Source organism: Diabrotica undecimpunctata, chromosome 3 (genome assembly GCF_040954645.1).
Source record: "Diabrotica undecimpunctata isolate CICGRU chromosome 3, icDiaUnde3, whole genome shotgun sequence".
Lineage (NCBI taxonomy): Eukaryota > Metazoa > Arthropoda > Insecta > Coleoptera > Chrysomelidae > Diabrotica > Diabrotica undecimpunctata.
This window is the reverse complement of record NC_092805.1, coordinates 101,186,318-101,208,883: the sequence shown is the minus strand read 5'-3', so window position 1 is coordinate 101,208,883 and position 22,566 is coordinate 101,186,318. Positions and strand designations below refer to the sequence as shown.

Genomic DNA, 22,566 nt, shown 5'->3' with positions numbered 1-22,566 from the left:
TTAATTATTTTTGTAAGTATTTATTTTAGAATGTTAACTAGTTTCTCCATATGAAGCTCGTAATTCGCTCTATTGCCAACAATGAATAATATGCCAGGAGATTCGGTTTAACACACATTTAAAACCTCTTTTAACGGGAAATTATGATAAAACCACCTTGTTAATGTCTAGTTGTTGACCTCTACTAGGAGTGTTTTTTATATACAATATTTAGCAAAGCAATTCCTCTATCTCATTATCACTACCATTTTTCTTTTACATATTGGTACGATAATGGCTTCTAATCGTTTTCTCCCTACGATATTGTTTGATAAGTAAACACATATCTTTCTTTTACTTGTTTCTTCCATACTTTAGTTTCTACCACTACACCATTGCTGCTTTGATTTGTTTTATTCCTTAGCGTTCTTGCATTTCATATGTTTCCTAAAAATATTTAAACAAAAAACAAATAGCTTACCCTCATTTTGACACATTTATTTTTCTCGGCTTCGGAAGTGACGCATAGTGTCATTCTTCCCACTGGACATGTCCTGATGCCCATAATAATTTCAAGTGATTCTCCTAAAAAGTTTGTATACGTTTGTTGATTCTCGGCTATGGGAATTATTGCTCTGGCTGAATCCTAAAATAATAAAAAGTGTTATTAGTTTTTGCTTACTAAGAGTTATAAAAAATTCCAGAGCAAATTGCTTAAAACATTTGCTGTCCACTAGGCATTATTAAAGCACGATTATTTTATACCATTACTGGTCTATAATTCCTTAGTGACTTATTTTAACAGAAACAAGCTAATTTGCCGAAGAGGTTTTTCACAATAAGGGAGATAAAATAAATAATGGAAAATTAAGGAATGTTAACGAACGAAGACATTGTAGAGAACTTACAAAAAGGACTATTACGAGAACGAATACATGACACCAGACGAAATTTGGCGAAGGTTGACAAGGAGCTTCTAGATTTGTTTTACGTTTTGAGCAGCAGGTTGAAATATGAAGATTGGAATAAAATTGAATCCATTTGTTACAGAAAAATGGAAAATGAACTAGAAAGGAACACTGAACGCCAGAAAAACAAATACGAACGCTTAACCAAACATAAGGAGGTAGAATCAAAACAAAACACAGAAAGAACAGTGGTCAATCTTTCAGATAAAGTTTTAACTTCAGCTGAAACATCATTGTTAGCCAAAGGGGGAAATTTTGCGATTGTGCCTAAAGTTATACCCAAAGAAGACATCATCGCCAATATAGAGTCTGCGATCCGCAACTTACCAATCGAAGCAGCTGAAGAAATAAGGACAGAATCAGCAAGAATTTTGCATAAAGCTGACACCGAAAAATAATTTGAGCCACCAAGAAATACGTGCCATAAAATCGTTAAACGCAGACAAAGATGTTGTAATTTTACCAGCAGACAAGGGAAACGCCACGATCGTAATGAAGACAGCCGACTACAAAACGAAAATACAAAATCTTCTAGATCCTGCGGTTTATAAGAAACTTAAAAAAGATCCCACAGCAGTCACCCTACGGAAAATCAACAGACTTATTAAATCTTCGTCCATACCAGAGGAGATAAAGCCAAGAATATGCAACAGCGAAGCAGTCCCACCACGCTTGTATGGCTTGCCGAAAATACACAAAGACGATGTACCTCTCCGCCCTATTGTGAGCTCCATAGGATCTCCGTCTTACAGCCTTGCAAAACATCTGGCCGATATTTTACAACCACATATAGGAAAAAACGATGCCTTTGTAAAAGACTCCGCCCATTTTATTGAGAAGATCAAAGGAATAACTTTGCAGGAATCTGACATTCTTGTTAGTTTTGATGTGGTTTCCCTATTTACAAGAGTCCCCCTAGAAGACGTTCTGAATTTAATTGAGGGACTAGTTTCCAAGGATATGGTGGAATTATACCGTATTTGCCTAACTACCACATACTTTTCATGGGAAGACCAAATTTATGAACAGATGGATGGAGTAGCAATGGGAAGCCCACTAAGCCCGGTCGTAGCCAACCTTTTCATGGAGCATTTAGAGAAGAAGATAATGGACTCAGCATACAAGCCTAGGGTATGGTTCAGATACGTTGATGACACCTTTGTGATTTGGGGTCACGGAGCAGAAAAACTAAACGATTTCCTGGCTTATATAAATACACTACATCCAAATATTCAATTTACGATGGAAACAGAAAAAGCTCAACAACTAGCGTTCCTGGATGTATTAGTAAATCGAAAGGAAGGTCACTTAGGACATAAAGTGTATCGAAAACCTACACACACAGACAGATACCTAAACAGGAACTCAAATCATCATCCTAGCCAAAAACAAGGTATCATCAAAACTTTGGCAGAGAGGGCGAAGAGAATTTGTGAACCACAACATCTCCAAAGTGAACTTCTTTATATTGAAAAAGCGCTCACCTCTAATGGGTACACCAGAAGAGAAATACCCAAGGCGATGAACAACGTATCTAGAAGAAGGGACGAAGAAACAGAATGTAAAGGGAAAGCGTTCTTGCCCTATATATCGGGGGTAACGGACAGAATTGGGCGAATACTCAAGAAAGCCAACATAAAGACCATCTTCAGACCTACAAAGAAGATCAAGGATTGTTTAAGATCGGTAAAAGACAAACGCGACCCATTAGCAACGGCCGGAGTATACCGAATACCATGCACATGTGGAATGGTATATGTGGGAACCACAAAAAGACACACCAACACCAGGATAAATGAACATAAAAGCCATTGTCGTTTAGGACATATCGACAAATCTGCCGTTGCCGAACACGCTTTGGGAAGCGGAGAACATCGAATACTATTTGAAGAAACACAGATGCTGGACAAAACTTCACAGTACTACCCACGGTTATATCGGGAAGCGGTGGAAATATACAAGCACCCAAACAATTTCAATAGGATAGAAGAAGGACTAAAAATCAACAAAACATGGATACCAGTATTAAAATCCACAAACGCCCTTCCCGCCAAACACGGAGATAGAAAAGCTACTATAAACAACGACACGCCCCCTCAAGCCGAAACCAGTGGAGGGGAGGCGAGTGGGAATTATAAATATTGCCTCCGTAGTACAACGCGTCGTCAGTTTCTGCTTACAAGCGAAGCATCAACATCTCCAGAAGATGCCAACCCCTAGTGTTGGCGAAACGTCGAGAACAAATCTCAACAGAAGACAACGGCCCAACAGCCCGAATAAACAGGTTAATAAGTTAGACGATGGCCGTGAAAGCCTAACGCAATTTATTACAAAAAGGATTTATTAACATTTGCAGAACTGGTTTTCCACAAAGAAACTATCAAATGTAATCTCTTAGAGATTATTGGACAACTCACTATATTTTTGGGCTACCACGTTTTTTCTACAAGTACATGAGGAGTAATCGATTCCTTTTAATTTGGGTAAGATGCATCGTAGTATTCCAGGCCCTTCCTTCCCTCTTGGTGATATGGCGCCCGATATACAAATCCACCGAGCTACCCTACAAGTTCCCCACCAGCAACTAGCTTTATCATTGAGCTCTCCTGCAGTTCCTGACATTGTCCAATGCCGAATGTTTTGGCGAACGGGAAGTCCCCGAAGCCACCAGTCGCAGAAGCTACTGAGGCCCCCTGAGTAGCCGCGGAGTCACACCCTGCCCTGCTGCACATGGTACGAACGCCACGTTGGCGCATGCATACCCCCTATTAAGAAAAAACCGGCTGGCAAATGACTACGGGTTCCTGTTGGCCTAGAGAAGGACGAATTCGTCGAAGACGAGGGTGCATCGACCGAAGACGGTACCTGCAGAAGAAGCTGAAAATCGGAACCGGAAGCTGTTGTGCTGTGATGTAGCTTATGTATAAACTATTCAAGACTTTTTATGGACTTCCCTGAGCTGAAACACTTAGAGACTTGCTTTTTTTAAATTCTATGAACCTTTTCATGTGGAAATGTAGAATTTTTTTTAACAACCATACATCAGCTAAGTTTTTCTGCCTATTGTAATGCTGTCTAGTTGAAGCTTTTTGGCCGTGATAAGTTTTCCGTGAGAAATTACAACAGGATTTCACATGCGAATTCCCTAAAATTCTGATTCTAGGCAAATGTTTCTGTCAAAATTCGTACCAAAAATAAAATATACAGAAGAAGTACAAAGCAACTAACAAGAGAAGTAAACATCAGAAATCTAACTCCAATACTCTTGAAATTAATGACTATATCTGTAATTCAAAGTCAAGTTTCTTAAGAATTCAGTTTGAATCTACATACGGAACATAATGATCACATGTCCAAACACCTTTAATGAAGTAGTCTTAATGACAAAATTCAGGTATAAAAGGGTAACCGGACTATTGTTTCGGGCTCCACGAATCAAAAAGTAATACTATTTCGTGGAAACCTAAAAAAATGGATAGCACTAATCTTGGTATTAGTAGTACTTGCGAAATTATGCTTCAAACAATTATACCACAGTCTAAGAAAATGGGAAAGATCGAACTGAATTGATGTCGATCATTAAAAAAACTACAAAAAGTTCAAGCTATAGTTCTACGTCGCAGGAAAGCAAGGTCCGAAAAATGAAACATCAAGCGTCTGATCAATGACAAAGAAAAAGATCATTTATCAAAAGCATGTTAAAAGAGACACATTTTTTATGGCTGGAAGGAAACCATTATACACTTTTAACCAGCTACATCTTAAGGACTTTCATGGTACGATATTTAGGTGCACATTAAGAAGAGCATATTTCCAACCTGAAATCAGAGATTTCTAAAAGGAATAGAGCCAGAAGAAATACAACTAATATAACTGTTACAATTTTAACAGGAAGGAAAGAGGAACACAATCAATCTTATAAGTAACAGCTTTACTCCTACGATATATTGTTTCACCATCTACTACCAATTTATTAAGATCTTATTTAATAAAAAGAAAACAAGTAATGATAGATTGAGTTATGTCGACCGAAGCAGTTATGACAGTGGGTGTGTCACAGGCCTGTGCTAGGATCTCTGTTATTTTTATTATAAATTAATGATTTACCTATAGAACAACAAGAGGTATCTTTAGTACCCTATAGCTATACGCCTTTTCAGATGACATAAGCTTTTCTTTGAACTCAAAAACAATTGAGAATCCTCTGGGCGGGTTGTGTACCGCACTACCCAAGGTAGAGATTTGGTTTAGCGCTAAAAACTGTACCTAAATCAAAATACAACTTTAAGGCTTTCCATGAAGACCCTTGAACATGTAAATGAGTAAATCAATATCCAAGAAACTACCCAGTACTGTAATTGTATTGTGTATCTATTAAGATGTCTCTTTAGGAACACCGAGAATAGTTTATTGTGCCCTCTTTTAATCGATTATGCTTGTTAGTTTGGGGCCATGCACCTTAAGCAATTAAAATATATGCCAGTCGGTTTTATTCTCGTGTACTTAATATATATAAAACAAGATGAAGATATGTATTGGGTGAATGCTGGTAGTGGAAAAAAATAAATTAGTTCTGCGTTATATTCGCTTAGAGGAATGTCGAGTTCTGACAGATAAGCCTTGTGAGTCGTGCAGTAAAAGTTCTATAGTTTGGCCGCTGAAAAGATGGAATGATCACGTGAAAGACACGCACTCTTAAATATTCCTCTCCCTATGTTATCACTTTTCCCACGTTTACACCGCTCAACAAAAACGAACTAACACTCGCTATAATATATTTATACCGTTTTTTACAGGTTATTGATTTGCATTAAATTTAAACATTTTATTGGCTTTTGTGTATAGATTTAAATTCATTTTTCAACTTTTATAGGGTGGACAAATAAAAAAGTTTATATAAATATGTCAAAAATTAAATTTAAATAAAATTAAGAGATAAATTCGCTTTATAAATTCGATGGAATGCGATTCGTTTAAATAGAATAGAATATCTTTATTTGCAAGAATCGGTTGACAAAGAAATATATGATTTAAATGATTGAAAAACACGTTTCTGTTTCGATGAATATTATAGCAAAATTTAAATTTAGTAAAGAAATTAATAATTGTAAGAGTAAATGTCAAGAATTTCACAATAATTATAATTAATACATAATAATATATACATATATATACATATAATATATATATATATATATATATATATATACATATATATATATATATATATATATATATATATATATATATATATATATATATATATATATATATATATATCGTCGGGCTAGTACTTATTTGTTCCATATGCCAAATTCTCATTTTGAGATATTTACATTTAAATATTTTGGTAATATTTACTCGTTTATTTTAAAACTCAGGAAAATGATGTTAATTCTGAAAAAAATATTTAAAATGGTGTGTTGGATTATGCCTTCAAATTTTTACTGACTCTTTTTAAATTTGAAAAAAAAATAAAAACCTTTGCTTATGGAACAAAAAGTAAAATTAGTACAGGAATTTGCACATTTGTTCCATATGCAATGAAGTACAAAACTGAATTATTTTATAACGTTTTAAGTAAAATATTTTAGTTTGTGTTTCTATATATCTTATATGTATCATTCTACAATTAGATCACAGTTTATTACATTATTTCTAATCTTATATTACTGCAACTTTAAAAAAATACAAGGGTACATCAAAAAGAAAACTCCTTTTTGCTTTTAAAATTTATTAATAATTAAAACATGTGTATGTGAAACAAACAGTAAATAAAAGTTAAATATTCTTCGTAGGTACCTACTCATAACGTAATTGAAAGAAATAATTGCAGTTGGAAGAAAGAAAATCATTTATTTAGTGAAGAAAATATTGTTCTGTACAATATTTTGTCAAACTCAGGCATGTAGGCAAACATAGACACGATATGCTTTATTTTTTTAGCGTCGACTGTAGGTTTTTCGGTAATAACCTTTACCATGGAAAAGTTAATAATAATATTATGATCGTTTTTGTCCTGTTTTTTAGCAGAGCCGCGTGTCTTATGTTTATTAATTCTAATAAAAGTAACATTGTCATTTTTATTAAAATCACATTTAAAACTAATATGCAAGGGGTCATCTTTTTTATAGTTAATTTGATTAACTTTAGTAAAATGCAGATCTTTAAAATTTAGAGTTTGGCTTACTGTTTGAAAATTTAAAAAATCTTTTTTTAGTTAGTAGTAGAGGTGTCTTAAGAGTGAAACAGGGCTGTATATTGTCCTATGTTTTAAATACTTTTCTATTTTACTGTGAACAGAGTCGATTTCTTGAATTAAACTATGTCCGGGCTCCATTTTCGACAAACCCGTCTTTAGAGCCGATATGTAAGACAATAAGTCTTTTTTCTTTTCCAGAAGGATGTTTCAGTCCTGTAGATAAGCCTTCCAGATGTGCTTGTCGAGCACTGGTAATTGACATATCAGTCTAAACTTTATCAACAGTATGGCCAGCGTTGATCCAAGTCTCATCTAGATAGAAGATACTTCGATTTTCCTGTTTATACTGCTTTATACATCGCAAGTATCGACGCCTCCACGATATGATCTCATTTTTTTCCTTTAAGACACTATTGCGGCATCGTTTCTTAAAGCTGCAAAATAAAATAGTTTTAAAATAATTATACTATAATAGACCGTGTAAAAACAAATCGACTTCAATAAACAGCGTATTCATATTCGTAAAACATTCGCATTAAATTTCGCAAATTCGAGTGCGAATGCGAAAATACAATACGAGTACGAATATTCGTTACATCACTATTACTAACATTAAAAATCATTCTCACCGAAAATTAATTGATTTCAATACTTTTCCCAAAGTAGTCTTCTTTAGATCAGGGACATGAGGATTTTCAGAAATTTTCTTCATAATCTTTTGGATTGTTGGAAGCTCATTATCGAAGAAGAAACTGTGAACTATCCGACGAATCATGTTCTTATGCTCATCTGTAATTGTATCGAGCACTTTGTTTCCTCTAGAATATGGTTTTGGTGGTCTAAATTCACCATTATTTTGACGATGTTCTTGTAAAACATTATACACTGATGACTTGGTGACACCTAAAATTTAAAAATATAATTAACAATATTGTTGACATAATAATGCTAATAGTTACCTGTAGCCTCAGCAGTGAATTTTACAATATTTCCCTGTTCTGCTAATTCTTGGGATGCTTTTTTATGTCATTCATTATTACACCTTTTTCCTCAATAGTTAAATGTCTTTTTTTTGATCTTTTTCTTGGAGGTGAAAGAGTGTTTACATCCATATTTAATAAACGTAAGACACAATTAATAAAATCGTTAATAAACCGAACTCACAATAAAATTAATACAAATTAATATACGTACGCGTAAACTCTACAAACAATTTTTAGCACTGCCAACAAAATTCTCCAGACAGCGGAAGTTGTCAACACAAATAATGACGGTGTAAACAGTTTCTCAGAAGGTCTAGTTTTGACCGACTGACGATGCTTGCATTGAGTGATCATGCGACCTTGGATTCCATCTTTTCAGCGGCCCGAGTATAGTAAAAGTCGAACATAATCGAATCTATAAAAAGTGCGAAACATTCATCGGAGACGATCAGTTTGAATTAAGAGCCAGCATGGGAACGAGAGAAGACCTGTTAAGTTTATTAGTACTGGCTCAAAAATGCTACGACCAACAGAAAGATATATTAGTATGCTTCTTAGACTTGAAAAAGCATTTGATAGAGTAAGACAACCTACTATCAGAATGTTTACAAGAAGTCGGTTTAGATGGGAAGTACATCAAACTACTAAAAAACTTGTATTGGAGCCCAGATCAAAAGTTCCACGCCCGCAGTAGAAATTAGGAGTGAAGTCAAACAGGGATGTGTTTTTTCACCCCTGCTATTTAATTTTATTTCGAATTTCTATTTACAAAGGCGCTGGAGTCAAGGTGAATGGCGTTAATATCAACAGCATCAGAACCAACGCGTTCTGTGTGCAATTTGGTATGAAAATAAACATTATGAAAACCAAAGTGATGTCAATCCGAAAAAACCAAAATGTATCTCAACCCTGCACAATAAAAGGGGACATTTTAGAACAGGTCAACAAGTTCCAGTACCTGGATGTTGGATCGATAGCAGTCTAAATCCTGATCTAGAAATAAGATTGAAAATAGAACAGGCCAGAAAATCTTTCAAAAAAATCAAAAGACTCCTGTGATTCTAGAATAAAACTCGAAACTCGAATGCATTTATCAAAATTCTACGTTTGGTTGACTCTCCTCTATGCAGCTGAAACAAGGACACTTAATAGCATCAATCTTAAATAAACTGGAGGCCTTTGAAATGTGAATCTACCGAAAAATCCTTAACATTTCATTGACATCGCATACCTCAAAGTGCTTCATAGGATAGGCAAGGAACGAGAACTTTTCAATACAGTGAAAGTTAGAAAAACATCATACCTACGCCACATACTGAGAAATACCAATATGCTCAACTAATAGTGAAAGGAGATCGAGGGAAAGAAGGGCCTAGGAAGGAAAAGACTATCGTGGCTAAGAAACATCCAAGAATGAACAGAGCTAAATTTTGAACAGCTGATAAGAAGAGCTGAAGTAAGAGAACAAGTTTGCAATTTTAGTAGCTCATCTCGATTGATAGAGCACTTTGAAGAGAGATGCCGCAATGGTCCTGAAAATTTGGGAATTGCTGTCTAAAATAAGACACCAATGATAATCGAATATTTGCCATTTTTACAGTTTACAATAAAGTTAAATAAATTTTGCTGAAAAAATTCAGTGTACAGTAGAGATGATGAAAACAAAACATTGTCTTCGACAAGGAATCAGAAATAGTTCCTCCCCAAACTCGTAATAACAGACAAAATTGAAGGAAAACGCGGAATAGGGACGAAAAAACTATTGGATTCGAAATGTACGGGATTGAACGGGTTTAAATTTCGGAGAACTGGTAAGAACAGCGGAGAATAGAGAAAAATTTTCCAAAATAGTCGCCAACATTCTTTAATTGAATAGGGTACCATAAGAAGTGTAAAATGATTTATTTCTATTATATTTGACATGTGTATGTACATAACTTGTATGATAGCGTGAAGAAACTATTTATCTATGTAAAAAATATGATTTATGAAAGATAAAACTTACCTGGAACATTAAATTTAGATGTATTCCATACCTTGGACTAGACTCAAACAAATCGAATACTTCGTAATAAGTAACATTATGAGTTTTGTTAGGCAAATGACCATAAGGTGATTCTGTGTCAGAAGAATAAGGATTATAATTATTTCTGTTGTCGTTATTACCATAAGGATCGATGTTAACTCCAAACTGATCTCTGTTTATTGTATAAGGATCTCTATTGAAAGCATCGTTATTATTTTGGTTGCGTGTGTAAGGATTTGTATCATCGTTTCTCGTATAGGGATTTGAGGGATCGTTTACATTTGAACCTCCGTCGTTCCTCGTGTAAGGGTTGTAAGCATCGTTGGGATTTTGATTTCGGTTATCATCATTTCTTGTATACGGATTGTATTCTCCATAGTCCTGTCTTTTAAATCTATTATTATTATTATTATTATTGTTATCAGTTGCGTAGGGATTGTTACTTTGATCATTTACATTTCGATTTGGTTCATTTGGATTTCCGAAAATACTTTGTGTAGTATTCCTGTGAGTTTTGGGATAACGTTCGGCAAATTTCTGTAAAAATCGTTGTAGTTTTAGCCTCTCCTCAAAAGAAACAGCCGATGAAACAACTACAGCGTCGGATGGAACTTTTCCCCAATTGCATGACAGGTGCTCTACTATAGGGCGTCTGCTTCCATCTTTACATAACAATTCAAAGTTGTTTAAAGTAAGGCCACCTAAAACAAAAAAAAAACAAAACATTAGAAATTGTTTGGTTACTCAAACACTCTTTAGAGACACTGAAACTTTTCTTGCAAAGATTTTTGAACACAAGCCAATTAAGACAATATTAACCTAAACACATAAGAGAAAAATAAAAAATGATCAAGGAGTGTAACGTTATAAACGTCACATGTTTGTTATTTTTCTTTTAATAATTATTTTATTTCAATTTCTTTTGATTGTATTCATTTATTTACTTTATCTTTTATTTTACTATTTTTATTCTAAAAATAGTTCCAATTCATCACTCCATTCTTCAATCAACTAAACATCCTATTTAATCTTTACTTTTCATTTTCAACCTTCATTTATTTCAGTTATATTTACTGTATTAGACTCCAGTCTGTTCTACGTGGCAGACATGGAACGTATAAATTTATATGCCTCACATAGTCGACGAACGTTATTTGTCAGTTGACAATTCTGCCCTGTCATGTCACACTCCAATTCTAACGAAATGGAGATTGGTTTTTATAGTGTCTTTTGCTTATTTAAGCTGGATGCTTCTGCTAATAAATTCATTTGCATATTAAATCTTTTCCTGAGGTAAGTACTTACATTTCTAGTTGATAATTTTGTTTATAATTTCGTATTTGCCTTAACCTAAAACTACATACCACGTTTTATTTTTCAATGTATTATTCCCATATGCAGTTAGTATCTTTAATATAATTTAACTAATTTGTTTACTCCATCCATTGAAATCAAATCAATGGAAGCAAATGGAAGAGGCCTATGTCCAGCAGTGGACGAATACAGACTGAAGAAGAAGAATTTGTTTAATAATAATTATGTTCATTTTATCCTTGCCAATTTGCTATTTGTTATTTAATATTGTATATAATCTCCAACACTATTCAAAATATACTTAGAGAAAGCCTTGACTACATGGAAAAGAAAATGCGAAGGCATGGGAGTACCAGTACGGAACGAATACCTATATACGTTAAGCTTTGCAGACGATCAAGTAGTGATTGCACAAGACCAAGACGACCTCAGCTACATGATGAAGAAACTACAAGAAGAATATACCAAGGCTGGCCTAGATATTAACCTCGCGAAAACAGAGTACCTATCTACAAGTGAAGAAGACATAGAAGATCTACAGATTGATGACAACGTAACAATCAAAGGAAAGGATAAATTCAAATACTTGGGGTTAGTATGGTGGGATAGACAGCTCTGGGATGTTGGCACCTCATTGATCGAATTTCGTAAAAATAATTATACCGTCTGAATGGTCACGTTTTGGTCACAAATGGTCAGTTGGTTTCAGCTTTTGGTCAGGTCTGGTTAATTTTTTATTAAGGGTTGAAAATTTTCAAGGACAAAAAAAGATGTTGGCACCTCATTGAACAAAATCTATAAAACAAATGATTGTATTCGATAGAGATTAAAATGCTGACAAATGGTCAGATATATTGAGCGTTTGGTCAGTTTGCTTTTGGGGTGAAAATAATTAATAGAGTTGCAATAACCTTAGCACGCAAGCGCAGTCCATTAAAAATTTTAAAAATACCAGGATTGCAGTGCCTTGCCGCAATAAACATTTTAAAAATACTAGGAGAACAGTAGGTTCCCGGGTTTTCCTAAATCACTATGTTACAGCTAGTATTTCTGAAATATAATTATACCATTCGAAAGATCACAAATTAATCTCCAATGGTCAGATATTTCCAGAAATTGGTCAGTTCTAAGTAATTTTTTATTAATTATTGAAAATTTTTCAAGGACAATTGATGTTAGTTTCTCATCTTAATCTTAACATTTTTACAGGACACCAAGTCTTACAGTGTTGCGCGATTTTGAATATGTGATGAATTGTAAGTTTTCACCCAGACACATTGTTTAGATTCTAATCATAGGAAGCGGTTATAGTAAAACTTGTTGATATCTAGAGAGTGTAACAGTTATTAATGATAATACGAATTGTAATACATTTCTTTGTTTTGGATATTGCGACACGATTAATACAAATGTATTCCAACGGGATTAACTTCGTTGATAGGTTTGGCAAATATGCATCTTAATACACATGCTCTCAAATATACACCGTTGTCGCGTCTAAAAATTAGTTTTTCTCGTCTATCATTGCTATATTTTTGTAGAATATCCAATTTATAATTCTTAAATCTGATCTGATTTTTATGCAGTCATTTTACTTATTCTTTTATTAGAATAAATGTAAAAAACTATTACTTAGACGCACAAAGTCATAGCAGTTGAAATTAAGAAAATTGCTAAGAGTCATTAAAGAATCTGAAAATTTCGAAGTGTTCTGAGACATACTGTGTTCTGACTAAAGTATTCTGCGACTGTTAAAATATTGATATGAAGTAAACAAAATTTAAATATTAGCGCCATATGTCATTTACAGGAAGTTAAGATTGATACAATATAAACTGTCAATTGTATTCACTTTTGGAACAAAATAAAGTAGTCTTAACCGTATACTCAACTGGTTCGTTTCGTTTATAAGTTTTAACAGGTTATAGTGACTCAGACCATTTTTTCCGTCGGTAAATAAGATCAACGAAGTTTTGAGGTTCACAATAGCAGTGAATTACATGTCTACGGTGCCAAAGCTATTAGGCCGCGAAAATTACAATGATTGGGTTTCGCAGTGCAAAATTATCTTGTTCTAGAAGGTTTGTCCACGTGTTTGGACGGAACTGAAACCGAAGTAGACAAACAAGAAAAAGCTAAAGCCAAGTTAGTTCTTTTGCTTGATCCATCGTTATATATACATATAAAACAAGCAAAAACCTCTAAAGAAATTTGGGACGCTTTAAAAAATGTTGTTGGGATTGTTATTTCTACCGATTCAATCAAAACAAAGTATTGGACATGGAAAGTGATGTTGGTAAGTGCGTTTGCAAGTGGTACTAGTAACAGAACCAATCACAATAGACAGTTTGAAAATCACAGAAGTGATGACAGATGAATAACAAGAGAGACAGAGATCTGTCGAAAATTAGATGTTATTGTTGTAAACAAACCGGTTACTATGAAAATAAATGTCGGAAGGTTAAAACATCCGAAAAACATGCGTTTAGTGCCGCTGTTCTCAACGGATACTTTAAAAAAACTGAATTCACAAATGAGGGTTTCAGTTGTTAAAAAGACGTGGCATCAAAGATGAAATAAAAAACAGCAAGCGCTCAACGCTACTAGTTTAAAGTGTCAGTTGTGTGAGATTTTAAAGCATGCATCGATAGATAAAATAATATACACATTATCACTTGTCAAACCAGTGCCATTGCGACTTTACTCTATTTTACTTTCTTTTTGATAATTCGCATTTTTAACAAAATTATCTTTAACAATTGATGATAGTAAGTTTCCTTATCAGATGGTAATTGGTAGTTTGATGTATTTATCTGTTTTGGCCAGAACAGATATATCATTTACAGTCAGTTTCTTGAGCCAATTTAACAATGTATATACTGAGTATTATTTAAAATGTACAAAAAGAGTATTGAGGTATTTAAAAGATACTATTAATTATTCCTTGATTGACATTCTCTCATTGGGCAAGCAATATATTAGATTGTAAGATCCTTTACTGGATATGTATTTAAGCTTTGTGGCTCTACAATATCTTGGCAAAGTGCAAAACAAAAATCATTAGAATCTGTAAACTAATTTTCGAAACCAAATTCAGAATTCTGCTTTAATCTGTGCCTTCTAAGAATTGCAAGGCAAAACAGACGTTGATAAAGATGTTATTAGAGACATGGGGAATCTAAAAATTGCATTCCACAACATATCTCCTTAACTAAGCAAAATCCTTAGCGAATTGGTTTCTGGTACTCGTACAGAGTATATCGGAATAAAAAGAAAAAGACAGTTAAGATTTGATTTCACGTACAGGGCGCCTGCGCATCCGCTAACGAAAGAGCGACTGCGAAAGCCGTTCTGATGAGGCCTATTAGGCCGAAATACGTAAAAGCGGATGAACAGGCGCCCTGTACGTGAAATCAAATCTTAACTGTCTTTTTCTTTTTAAAAATCATTATCTTTATCTAGCTACGAGGCAGAATATACGGCCTTGTCAGAGGCTGTTTTTCTTAGGGGTTTGCTAAGTGATTTAATTGAAAAAACTGAATGTATTACCTTATTTAATAATAATCAAAGTGCATTAAACCTATCAGCAAATCCAATGTATAATAAAAGAAGTAAGAGTATTGATGTAAGATGCCATTGTTTGAAAGACCTAATATCTGACACAATAATTAATGTAAAATATATGCCTACTGATGTTACTCCAGCTAATGTGTTGACTGTTAAAGGTCTAGTTGCTAAAAAGCTGCATATATTATTGAGACTGTTTGGTATAGGTAACCTATAAATTTTGTTTAATTCATAAGTGGGGTTGTTAAAATATTGATATCAACTAAACAAATTTAAATATTAGCACCATCTGTCATTTACAGGAACTTGAGATTAGTACAATGTAAACTGTAATTATATTCACTTTTAGAACAAAATAAACTTAGTCTTAACTTTATACTGAACTGGTTTCTCAACCGTTTTAACAAGTTTTAAAATTTTCTACTTCAATTTTCAGTTAAAAATTTCCATTCACATTTGTGAGACGGATTGCTCGCCCATAAACAGCATTATAAGGTAATAAAATATAATTCTAAAAGATAGCAACATAGATATCTTTAACACCAACACCAAAGCCGTTAAATCTAGCTTTCTACCTGCTTCGACCTCTATATCATAGTGTGTATGTCTAGGATAGATACATGGATGTTTTTATGTACCTACGTGTATGTGTGTGTGTCTGTATATATATTGTTTTATGTGTATGTATAATTCCTACTTGTTTTTATTCTCTAAAATATGTTTGTTCTAAAACATAAATAAATAATTTACTATTTTTGTTGGGAATAAGTCACAATTTCACTTTAAAATAAGTTATTTTATGTTTCGATTTCCACTTCGAAAATTGTTCTCAAAAGTCAAATTATTCCCAACAAAAATAATGTATTGCATTAACTGGATATTAGTAGATACACAGTTACATGATCAGCTCATCTTTCCTCATTTTAGTTGTATTTTTTTAAGTCTTGATCCAGTTTTTTGAGATCAAGGTTACTTAGATCGTTTTGTATTTTTATTTTTATCTACGCAAATATATCCAACGAATATTAAAATCATTAATAAATGTTGAAGTTGTATGTAAAATGAATAAAACATTAATCAAAGCCACGAGATATGCTATTATATAATATTTAAATATTTAAGTACTTAAAAATGTAATTTATGTAAAGCAATTTTATATTGGTTTAAAGAAATATTGAGAGACTAACAACACTGTATAAATCAGCTGTTCCTATTTTAGTATCAAAGAGTATGCGCATGCTTCTATACAAGTAAAAATGAACCAATCTTCATTACGGAACACTACACAGATGATATTAGGGCAGTGTTCCGCAATGAGATTGAGAATGATGAAATTAGAACAGCTGACGCGTACAGTGTTGGTTGTCTTTCAATATTTCTTTAAACTTAAAGATTAAAGACTAAACTAAAACTAAACTTTAATTTTTAAGTAAATATTATATAATAGTATAGCTAGATGGCTTCCATTATTGTTTTATTCATTGTACATACAACTTTAACATTTATTAATGATTTTAATGTTTGTTAAATATATTTACGTACATGCTATCAAACACGTGACCTTGATCTCATGTATCTAGTATACATACTAGTATTAAATATGAATAAGAATATTGTTCTGAAGCTATTTTCTTGTGGCATCTTAATGTAATTTACTATTTTTGTTGGGAATAAGCCATAATTTTACTTTAAAATAAGTTTATTTCCACTTCGGAAACCGTATTTTGAGAACGATTTTCGAAATTTTCGAACGAAGTGAAAATCAAAACATAAAACAAACTTATTTTTAAGTAAAATTGTGGCTTATTACCAACAAAAATAGTAAATTATTTATTTATACTTTACAACAAAAACACATTTTACAGAATAAAAACAAGTAGAAATTTCAGATACACACATGTAGAAAAAAATAAATACATATAGGTACACACATATATGTGAATATATACACATACAAGTACATAAAGACTTCCATGTATCTATGCTAGACATACACACTATGATATAGAGGTCGAAGCCGGTAGATAGCTAGATTTAATGGCTTTGGTGTTGGTGTTGAAGATATTTATGTTATTTTACTACTTTTTATAATTATATTGCACTGCTTCATCATGCTGTTTATGGGCGAGCAATCTGTCTCACAAATACAAAACAGCCCTCTATGACTGAACTTTAATCTAATCTTATGTATCAAGAACTTTATACGGTTAATGAAGAATAAAGCTTTAATTTTACATTATTGACAACAACATATACAAAACAACATTACTTGTATTCCCGTCTCTATTAAAGTGTTACAAATTTAAAAGTTACAAGCATACTCCTGTAAAGGAGCGGTCTCACAGAACGTGAAGTGGCGTTCTTCATCGGCGAAGAGAAATAGAAAATACGGAATAGAAAAAGAAAGAATATAAAGACGAGAACAAACACAACGTGGAATACCGTATTTCTTCTCAACATTTGTGGTTTACGATTCCTGTGATAGGACAAAACTGTCTATTTATAGCTGGCGGGTGCTATTCTGTTGTTTGTCGGCAAATCGATCCAGTTCAAAAAAATCAGAAGCTAAGGCACTGCATATCCAATTATAACAACAAACTTGTGTTGGAATTTTTATTATTGTATAAATTACCCAACTTAATTAAATTTTTACCACCAATACTGATGGATGGCGTACAACAGACTTAACCCTAGATACTGACCATTGGAATGGTCCGACTACATTTTGGGATGGGTCGAATGGATTTACCAAAAAGCAAATATTTACTAATTTCACAATAACGTGGGGTGCCAACTGTTGTCTCTTTTCGGATCGCTAATATCGATATCGTTTCTCGTTTTAATATCGTTTCTCTTTGCAGAAGCGAAGAGTATCATTCCACGAGCTATCTGATTCCTGCTTAAGACACTCCTGTTATGATAAAAATAATTACAACTGCGCAACCTAACGTAAGAGAATCTAGGGAGACCTTAGCTAATGTGAATTTTTAACTGAAAATCCAAGTAGAAAACAGTAGCAGAACACTTGAATCAGAATACAGTATGTCGCAGGACACTTGATTTCAAGGATCTTTAATAACTCTTCCCAATTTTCTCAATTACAACTGTTGTCAATTTGTGCGTCTAAGTTATATTTTTTTTACATTTTTATAATAAAAGAATAAATAAAATGATGGTATAAAAATCAGATCAGATTTAAAAATTACAAATTGGATATTCTACAAAAATATAACAATGATATTAGACGAGAAAAACTAATTTTTAGACGTGACAACGGTGTATATTTGAGAACATGTGTCTTAGGATGCGTATTTGCCAAACCTATCAGCCAAGTTAATCCCGTTGGAATATATTACTATTAATTGGGTCCAATATCCAAAACAAAGAAATATATTAGAATTCGTATTATCACTTACAACTGTTACACTGTCTAGATATCAACAAATTGTACTATAACCGCTTCCTGTGATTAGAATCTAAAGAATGTTTCTGGGTGAAAATTTACAATTCATCTCTTATTCTAAATCGCGCAACACTGTACGAATTGGTGTCTTGTAAAAATTTTAATATTTTAACAAGAAGCCAATATCAGACTGTCCTTGAAAAATTTTCAATAATTAATAAAAAATTACCTAGAACTGACCAATTTCTGGAAATATCTGACCATTGGAGATTAATTTGTGATCTTTCGAATGGTATAATTATATTTCAGAAATACTAGCTGTAACATAGTGATTTAGGAAAACCCGGGAACCTACTGTTCTCCTAGTATTTTTAAAATGTTTATTGCGGCAAGGCACTGCAATCCTGGTATTTTTAAAATTTTTAATGGACTGCGCTTGCGTGCTAAGGTTATTGCAACTTTATTAATTATTTTCACCCCAAAAGCAAACTGACCAAACGCTCAATATATCTGACCATTTGTCAGCATTTTAATCTCTATCGAATACAATAATTTGTTTTATAGATTTCGTTCAATGAGGTGCCAACATCTTTTTTTGTCCTTGAAAATTTTCAACCCTTAATAAAAAATTAACCAGAACTGACCAAAAGCTGAAACCAACTGACCATTTGTGACCAAAACGTGACCATTCAGACGGTATAATTATTTTTACGAAATTCGATCAATGAGGTGCCAACATCCCAGAGCTGGGATAGACACCTAAATATGAAGACAAAAACACAGATTTATAAAACATTAGTGCGAAGTATTATGACATATGGGGCTGAAAATTGGATCATAAACAAGAAAAACAGCAGTAAGATAGTAGCAACAGAGATGGAATGCCTGCGAAGATGCTGCAGAGTAACAAGAATGGATAGGAGAAGTAATGACGAAATAAAGCAAAGAACGTCAATAGAAACAGACATACTAACATACATAGAACAAAAAAGACTAAAGTGGTATGGACATGTAAGAACAACTAGTGACAGCAGATGGATAAAGAGAATAACCGAATGGAGCCCCATAGGAAGGAGGAAAAGAGGACGACCCCGAAAATCCTGGAGGAACGAAGTAGACGACGCCATGTGTAAGAGAGGTCTAAACGATGGAGAATGGGACAACAGAGAGAGATGGAAACGGTTGAGCGAGGGAAGGCAGTGAATACTGTAGAATCCCTGAATATATATATATATATATATATATATATATATATATATATATATATATATATATATATATATATATATATATATATATATATATATATTAATATCGTAATTATTTTAAAATTTCATATGACAAGGAAATATTTTAAAACACGTGCAACACGGTTACTTTTTCTAGTTTTTTTGGCCTAATTTTTGTCCACCTTTTTGGGTGAAGAATTCCGCAGCATTTGTTATACTATGCAGCAATAACTGAAGGTGATATTTAGAATCCAATGGCCACCTGAAGATATCTAGAACATGAAAGTATACATCAGCAACTAATCACTACATTCTACTGCAATCCTGTCCAGGTACTTGAAGACAACATCTGAAGCCATACTTAAGGTGGTATGTCATAATGTTAAAATTTATATACTTTTTAGGTACAGTTATCGTCACTATTTCAAAACAAATCTTCAATTTATGATTATGAATGTAAACTGTAAACTTACTATTTTAATGATATCTAGTTAAAATTTCCAAAGAAAACAGTAATTTTGTCATAACTGTACTTAAATGAATCCATGTCATAACTTACGTGGGAACGTGCCTAAAAATTGGTATTGTGTAATAATTTTTGAATTTAGGTACAAAATAACTACGTTAAATGATTAACTATCCAAAAACCTCCATTTTAAGCAAATGTTCGTTATCCATACTGCCGTAATTTTTAAATTAACTGTACCTAAAGATAAAATTACGATTAAAAGCTGCAAACTAGGGATTTTGTTGATGTTGTAAAAATCTGCAAAACATTGAAAACTAGTTTTGTGGTTATGCCAATTGTCTATGGGTTATGCAGTAACCATGGTAATCACGAGGAATCACGTGGTTTTGTTTAGCAATGCGACCCCTCCCAGTTAATATTTTGGCTTCGTTTGACTTTCAATGTTTCATCATGATTGTATAACGTCACAATGTCTTAAATATTCAAGTATACCATTTTTATACTTGGCACCCTGACGTTATATAATCGTGGTGGAAAGTCAAACTGTGGTCAGTAAAGTTTACTGCGGGATTATACTGGTTTTTACATAATACATAAACATAAAAACAATTCCAGTTTTATTCACTTTTTAACTAATTTAATTTTTATAGACAAAACAATATTATGTAATGATCGATTAAAGTTTGTCGATTAATTATTTCCGTAAGTGAAGAAGATTATTGAAATTTACTTGAGTCATAATTAGAAATGAGATGAAAGTCTGAAATTTACTGAGGAAAAAACTTCCCCTGTTGATATTCGATATGAAAAAAAAATGTTATTGTAGTGACGCTGTTTTTCAACTGACTAACGAATTTTAGATTTCTTATAAATACTGTTCTTATAAATAAATAGTCCAATTAGCATAATCCCTTTTTTGATCATTATTTACCTGTTTTTCAAACAACTCCAAATTTCTTTATCAGTTTGGAATAAATATTCTTCGTCAGGTAAATAATTCAGAATTGTCGCCTGAAATAAGTAATAAAATATTTCCAACTGAATGAACGTTTTGTGTATAGTTATAGTAGGATAAATGTCAAGTAACTACTTAATATGTTTAGGTACTTAAAAAATGCCCTAATCCAGCTGAGTGCTGGTGTGAGGCAATTGAATTTTACGACTTTTTCGCCTGGGAATGTAGTATCATGTATGTAGTATTTGATAAGCACTATTTAAAATGTTTATAAAACTAAAAAAACAACACTCGAAATAAAAACAGCAACTTAACTTCAAAGGTAAATGAACAACAACACAACACGATATAAAAATAAAAAAATATATCGAATGATCCAATCCAAAAATCAGAATTGGTGAAACTTCAAATAATAGCTAATTTCAACTTACATTGAAGAAGACTGCCGATTGAGAGCGAACTGTACCGATTGTGCCGATCGTATATCATATTATAAGTCTCAGTACTTGACCTCGTTGGCAACAATGTTGCTGTTCAGAGAATTAAATTTCGGGAAAATCAAAATATTAGAATATGATGCACGTGCTGCCATCTACTAAGAATTGTTAAACGTTAGTTTATTTGAATGCCACTCATTTTAACTGCGGTGTGAACATACCCCCTTAAGTATCATTTAAAAATCTTTATGTAAAGCTTATAGGCAAGATTTGTTTTATTTTATTTTAGTCTTTAATATTAAAATTTTCAATTTTTATATTTATTAATGTACAATAAATATGATTAGTTAATATCTTGGTTTATTTGTCCTAGTCAAACTCATTTTTTATATTAATTTCTAAGATAAGACGTTTTAACACCTGAGAGACTGAGCTAAACGGGGCGTAACAATTGGCTCCCAAAGAAAGTTGTGGGTTTTATTGAAGTTTGTGACAACCTACACCTTAAAGGTTACACATTGGCTCCCAATTTTCGGAGGTAGTTATATTGTTACCCATTGGCACCCACCGTTTCTGATGGGTCGTTCAGTGGTTACAGGAGAAATAATTGTAGATATCGAACAAATCAAATTAACATGGAAAAATTACATAAAAGGATTGTTCTTAGATCAAAGAGGAGAACAACAAATAACTCAACCATAACAGGTACGGACATCCTTTTAGAGGGAGTGGAAGTAGCAATGATACCCTCTAAACATGAAAAATCTTGTGGTCCAGATGAAATTTGGTCAGACATAATTAAATTTTTCGATGAGAACTTCAGGAAAGAATTATAACTACCATTTTCAATGAGATATATAACGCTGGAAAATACCCAAAGAATGGTTGAGATCAGAATTTACAGTAAAAAGTAAGGCGTGGAAAAGTGCAGTGATTACAGAACAATAAGTCTCATGAGTCACTTGTTGAAACTCTTTCTAAAAATCATACATCAAAGTTAATGCAAAACCTGCGACGAACAAGTATCGCCAACA

General features: G+C 33.0%; 1 protein-coding gene across 1 annotated transcript in view; it reads right to left on the bottom strand.

Moving 5' to 3' along the window:
* The window catches only part of Tsf2 (transferrin 2), a 56,788-nt gene that overhangs the window by 17,086 nt on the left and 17,136 nt on the right, over window positions 1–22,566 (bottom strand). Inside the window, exons 5-6 of the mRNA XM_072526416.1 lie at window positions 10,138–10,859; window positions 461–625 (exon numbers count right to left, since the gene is read on the bottom strand). Of these exons, the coding sequence (XP_072382517.1) occupies window positions 461–625; window positions 10,138–10,859 (887 nt within the window). The remainder of the gene's footprint in view (window positions 1–460; window positions 626–10,137; window positions 10,860–22,566) is intronic.